The sequence below is a fragment of the Gekko japonicus genome, unplaced genomic scaffold, assembly GCF_001447785.1.
Source record: "Gekko japonicus isolate JY-2015 unplaced genomic scaffold, Gekko_japonicus_V1.1 scaffold1064, whole genome shotgun sequence".
Classification (NCBI taxonomy): Eukaryota; Metazoa; Chordata; class Lepidosauria; order Squamata; family Gekkonidae; genus Gekko; species Gekko japonicus.
Window position 1 is genome coordinate 232,920 of NW_015176004.1, and position 6,437 is coordinate 239,356.

General features: G+C 46.7%; 1 protein-coding gene across 1 annotated transcript in view; it reads right to left on the reverse strand.

Annotated features, from left to right (window-relative positions):
• The window catches only part of SPTAN1 (spectrin alpha, non-erythrocytic 1), an 85,860-nt gene that overhangs the window by 22,905 nt on the left and 56,518 nt on the right, over positions 1–6,437 (reverse strand). Inside the window, exons 38-40 of the mRNA XM_015426457.1 lie at positions 2,459–2,590; positions 1,062–1,199; positions 629–733 (exon numbers count right to left, since the gene is read on the reverse strand). Of these exons, the coding sequence (XP_015281943.1) occupies positions 629–733; positions 1,062–1,199; positions 2,459–2,590 (375 nt within the window). The remainder of the gene's footprint in view (positions 1–628; positions 734–1,061; positions 1,200–2,458; positions 2,591–6,437) is intronic.

Sequence of the window (6,437 nt, forward strand, 5' to 3'; positions counted from 1 at the left end):
CCGCAAGGCAGTTGGAATTTTCAGTTGCATAACATACCTCATAGGGGAGAGGAGAATGGGTAACAATGGTTACCACTCTCCAGGTGACGGCTACAGATAACTCACACATACAAATGCTCTTCAGGTAGCAGAGATCAGTCCCTCTGGAGAAAACAGTGGACTCCAGTGTTCCCTCTAAGCTGAGTTAGTGTGAGCTAGCTCACAGTTTTTTAGCCTCCGGCTCACACATTTTTGTCTCAGCTCAGGAAGGATGGCTCCAGAACACACTAATTTATGCAGTAGCCAAATCACCTGCTCACAACTTTAATACCGGTAGCTCACAAAGTAGAATTTTTGCTCACAGGACTCTACAGCTTAGAGGGAACATTGGGCGAGAGGGAGAAGGCTGTGCGTATGTGTTCCTGTTTTAAATGTTTTTTTACATACATATGGGTGTTTTTCATCTTGGTTTTATTGTTGGCCACCTTGGGGAACCTAAGTTGGGTGGAAAGGCAGCATAATAGTGTTTTGAATAAAAATGGAGTCAGTAGCTGGCTTATAGTGGCATTGCCTTCCATGGATTAGAGTCAGCTTCATCAGCCGCATTCGCTGCCAATGACATTTTCTCATTTGCGGTGGGACACTTCACCTCGTGGGCAGAGATGTCAGCCTCCAACAACTGGTGCTTCTTCAGGAGATTGTTCACAGATGCCAGGTCCTTCCCATAATCTTCAGAGGCAAGGAGTGCTTCCACCTATGGAAGGAAAAGAGCCCGGCTTTGTCATGCTTTGTGATGGAAGCACTGCAGAAGTTGTGCTTTTAACCTGTTAAAAGTGTGCATTTTTCCCCTACTTCACAACTTTAATTCAAGCAGATGGACCTGTCTACCTCCAACGCAATCAAGGTTGCAGTATAGGAATGCTCAGCTCACATTGCTTTAATTTAAACAAATTTTTCAAAACAAAGGCGATCCACCTAAAAACAAAAAAAAATACATGCCTGCTTTCCATAACCAGCAAATGGTTTTTCTACAGTATGATGTATTCTAAAGGCAACTCAAATCAGAGGAGGAGTTGGGCTACCTCCGACAGCCAGAAGTCGAAGTCCTTGATCCCAGTGTTGAAATTCTGCTGTTTGTTGGCTTCCTTCAGTTTCTGGCTCTTCTCTGCCGATTTCTGCACCAGGAACTGCCACTGGTCAGCCAGAGCGGCCAAGCGAACCTAAGACGAGGGACAGAAAGACACTCACAGGCAAGAAATGAAAACAAGATCCCTCGCAAGTGACACCTGGGGGGGGAATGCATGTTCGCCTGGTTATGCCACACTGAACGGTCAGGGAACACTTAACGGCGGATCGCCTGGGGCAAATAACCTAGTCCATACAACCAAGCTGGGAAGCAAGAATGATTTAGAAGAGAGCTCACCCACCCCACCCCAATTTCAGACTATGAATTACTAGTATAGGAGTGCACTGGGAAGTGGGCCAGTAAATTAACTTTTTATGGTCTAATGACATCCGTGGACTGGCTAGCAAGGCCAGGGTGACGTACGCCCTAAAATCCGCTCTGCTTATTGGCGCTGGCATCTCCCCATTCTACACTACCACTGGCATGCTTCAGTCGACAGTTGCTGGGTGCAAAGGACAGTTATCAGCCAATCTTATAACATGCTTGAGGTGAATCACTGGGTTCTCCACAGCTTCAGGAATCCCACTGTATAAGTGTGCGCTCCCTTCTAAATGCCCCAAATCTTTAGTCAGCTTTTCCCGGAAGTGAGGCTCTGAGACACACAAAGCCTCCTAAGAAAGGATTTCTTCCAGCCTACTCCCCTCTCTGGAGTCAACCAGACCTTATAGCACCATCTCCTAAGAAGTTTATTATTTTAGCCTAATTTCTCTCAAAAGCCAGATTCTGAGACAAGACAGTCTCCTGTGAAAGGAATCCTCCAGCCTAACCCTCCGGGGGTAAAAACCCTCCCTGACCAGAACTGGTCGTTAAAGGGTTTTTTCTATCCACTCCCCACTCCCATCTGGCCTTCCGTGGGTCCTGATTGGCTGTTAGCTGCTCTGGCGCGCACCCCCCCCCGACACAGAGAGGATTGGTGGATACCTAAATCTAGAATCTCCCAACATGCAGAGGATGGGTGTAACGATATGAGCTTATGTTTGTTCCCAAACAGACACAGAGAGGATTGGTGGGTACCTAAATCTCCCAACACGCAGAGGATGGGGTCTGCAATTACCCTTTGTTAAACAAGGATTAAAAAACCCAATGTAGGCCTTTCTCCCCCACTTCTCTGTTTTGGTAGATTAAAATACCCAGTGGCTGGGGAAAAAAATTCTTGTGGCTCAAATCAAATTGGATCATGAGGAGGTTAATTAAAACACACCATCTTCTATGACAGGAGGAGTCCCGTCCTAATTTGTACAACAGACAAGAGAACTTCAACGAGAGCAGCTCATTTCAGACGACAACACCCACCTTGACGGCGTCTTCACTGCCAGCACAAGCTCCGCGGTCAATGAGGGTATTCCCCACATCGATGACGCCACGGATCCGGTCGGCATTGGCATGGAGCTCGGCCTCAAAGGCCTGGTGCTTCTGATGTTTGCTCTGAAAGGAACAAAAGCCGCAGCAGCCCATTAACAACAAGCACCAGCTCTCAGACTGAGCCTTGTGTGGACAGTGCCTCCCTGAGAGGACATGCCTGGTAAAAACAGGAAGGATGATCCACTGGATCGAAACCAGAAGCTGGTGAGCTTGTGCTAATTCCCATCCAGAAGAAGAATGTTGTGGAATTTCAACCCAACCTCTTTCTCCAAGCCACCTATATCTATATCTAGATAATGTAATATATTAATATAATATATATTTTCTCTGTGTGTATTCCCCTCTTAGTGTTATCATAAGAAATTCTACTTGTCGGGGGAATAGTATTTCTGACTAGGAAGGAGAAAACAATGAACCTTGTTTCTTTATATGTACTGTTTTTAAAAGCTGATTTTTTTTATTCTCTCACTGCTCACCGCCTTCAGGACCCTAAATTGGGCAGAAAAGGTAAAGGTCCCTATTTATCTACTTGCAGTTTCTTGCTTTCGAACTGCTAGGTTGGCAGGAGCTGGAACTAGAGACGGGAGCTCACCCCGTCTTGCGGCAGAAAGGCAGCATACAAATATTTTAAACACGTAAATAAGTACTTCCAAGCCCCTGAAGGTTTCGTTGTAATCCTGGAACAGACTACAAGTCTGAACTGGAGGCTCCAAAGCTGTGGGATGGGGTTGCTACCTTTGCCTCTCTCCGCCAATCTCTCTCCAGGATTTCAAAACCAACAATTTTGTCCTTTAAAGCACTTGAACTCAGAGAAGCCGTTCTCTTGTGGGTGCCTGGGTTTGGAAAACTGAGGCAATTCTATTGCGGGAGAGGATTTCAGCAGCAAGCTCCACTGAACTCTGGCGCTTAAAAAGTTCAAGGTTGCTCTAGGGGTTGCAGAAAAGGGTTTCCAGGCGCTCTAAGGGGACTTGAGAACGAGACAATCCTTGCAGGAAATTCATGAAGGCACAGCCGCCCAAAACGGCTTTAAAGGCACAGAGCCAGTCATAATGAAAATATAGAAACAGAACTGAGACTTGACCCTGTATGGGGAAGGAGAAGGGACTAGGAGTGACAGACTCTTCTAGAAAGTTCTGGGTTTGCTGCTCGGGCATGTGGGAAGAGTTACCTATCCAGAGATGCCCTCTCCCACCAACACTCTCCTGCTGCAATAGTATCCAAAGTGCATTGAGAGTCAGTCTGGTGTAGTGGTTAAGTGTGCAGACTCTAATCTGGGAGAACTCGGTTTGATTCCCCACTCCTCCACTTGCAGCTGCTGGAAGACCTTGGGCAAGCCATAGTTCTGTCGAAGCTGTCCTTGAAAGAGCAGTTTCTGTCAGAGTTCTCTCAGCCCCACCTACCTCACAGGGTGTCTTGTTGTGGGGAGGGGAAGGGAAAGGAGACTGTAAGCTGCTCTGAGACTTTGAGTGAAGGGCAGGGTATAAATCCAATCTCCTCCTCCTCCTCTCTTCCTCCATTAGACTGATGGTCTCTCTAGCTCTGACCTGAAGTAGCTCTCCAAGGCCTCTCACAGTCGGACCATCCGAGGTGCTTTAAATGGGGACAGCAGGGGCTGAACCTGGAATCTCGTGTGTGTGAAGCATGATCTCTGTGGGGTATTATGACTTCTCTGTTCACACAATGAGCCAAACACTGCAACCGCAGACTAAGACTTCTGTTGACATTTCGTCTCTCTCCAACAGAATAAAAGGAGCATGATAACGAGAGGGCACGGGAGAGGGTAAATATGGGTCATGCATATTCCAAAAGCAAGCATAAATGAAAGGAAATCAAATGACAAGACAGCATTTCACAAATGCCAAATAAAAAGACTGACAACACCTGACATGTGGCAAAATGTCCCGCGCTGCAGGGCAGCAGCAGAAAAACAAAACATGGAAAGCTCTACAGCACTGCCATCAAGAATTCTGCATGAACCTCTCTGTCCTGGAAGACAGCTGTTGCTAATAGCTGGCATTGCCTGGTTCACCATCAAAGGCTGCACTGCAATTTTCACTTAAATTCAGCATTCCAAATGAGAAAGAGAGAGAGAGACAGAGAGAAGACTGATCTTTTTATCTCATAGAAACTGCCATTAGCACAGATTCAAATTTTTCATTTGGATTTCATGAGCCTGTTCACAAAATGGGCAGGGTATAAATATAATAAATAAATAAAAATCTAAGCAACAGATAATGCCCTGGACATGCCTAAGTGGTCATATAATTGGTTGGGCCTCAGATGCCAGAGACATGGAGACCATTTTCTTCTCATGTGCTTCCATCTTTGCCATTCCCTCTGCGTTCTACTGAATGTGGCCCAAGACTCATAAGTGTACCCTTGGAAGTAATAGGGAAGATCTCACACATCCTTAACAATAACTAGTGCTAAGCTAATATACAAGAACCAGCCCTTCTTTCCACTGATCTTTTGTTTGCTTAACTCTGAATTCAGGAAAACATTAAGTATTTTCAGATGAATCATCTGTCCTCATTTTGACTGAGTTCTATTTGCTGTTTCCTTGACTACAGGAAGTGTCCTAGGAATGCTGGAGAATCCCTGGTCTAGTTTACAGTCATTCTGCTTCTGGCAACAGTCCTCAGCTTCACAGCAAGTGGTAACGAGCCACCTAAGCAATGGGAGTACACTCAGTCTCTTGCTGTTTATTCCCCATTTTACAGAGTCAGGAAGGGAGATGGTGTTTCATTTGGAAAATCTGGCCAGCAGCAATTATTAACTTCCTCGGGAATCTAAGGCAAGAAGTACAGAGTTGACCTTACTCAAGGGAGAGGGAAGACAAGGAAAGGCATAGAGAAGTTGATTTCAACCAGGAAATGACAGAAAAGAGTCATGGGTGGACTTAATTCTCTGAACATACTTCAAGGGGAAATGAGGAGGCCCTGGATGGAGAGCTCCTCTGGCCACCACCCAAAATGGTGATTAGCAGGGTAAGGCAAAAACACCCTTTCGGCAGACAGGAAGAGAGGGAGATTCCTCAGATGAGGCTTATAAAAGCAGCAGATGCAACAAGGGCCAAATGGATGCTGAGACGACCTACTGGTCCAGTGTCTGTGGACAAACTCTGCAGCCACTGGCAGCAGCAACTGACAACTCCAATTGCACCGCTTTAGTACCGAGCAAACAAGCGTTGGTTTGCTCAAGCCACGGCCCTACAAATCCCCTGTAATAGAAGAATGGCCTCAGGGAAGCAACTTAAAGTGCTACAGCTTCTAAAGGGATGGGCAGCAATCCACCTTCTTCGTGACTGATGTGCCAAACTAATGTAGCTTGAGATCCACCCAGCCGAGTTATCCCGAGAGACCACAACTCCTAAATATCTCTACAGAGCCAGTCTGATGGCGTGGTTAAGTGCGCGGACTCTAATCTGGGAGAACCGGGGTTGATTCCTCACTCCTCCACTTGCACCTGGCTGGATGACCTTGGGCAAGCTGTAGTTCTGATAAGAGCTGTTCTTGAAAGGGCAATCCTGGAAAGAGCTCTCTCAGCCCTGCCTACCTCCCAGGGTGTCTGTTGTGGGGAGGGGAAGGGAAAGGAGTTTGTAAGCCACTCTGAGACTCCTTCGGGTAGTGAAGGGCAGGGTAATATCTTCTCTTCTTCTTCTTCCTCTTCTTGGCGTAGTGGTTAGGAGTGCGGACTTTAATCTGGAGAACCAGGTTTGATTCCTCATTTCTCCACATGTAGCTGCTGGAGTGACCTTGGGTCAGTGACAAGTTCTTTCAGAGCTGTTCTCTCAAGGGCAGTCCTCAAAAGAGTTCTCTCAGCCCCACCTACCTCACAGGGTGTCTGCTGTGAGGAGGGGAAGGGAGAGGAGTTTGTAAGCTGCTCTGAGACACCTTTGGGTAGTGAAGGG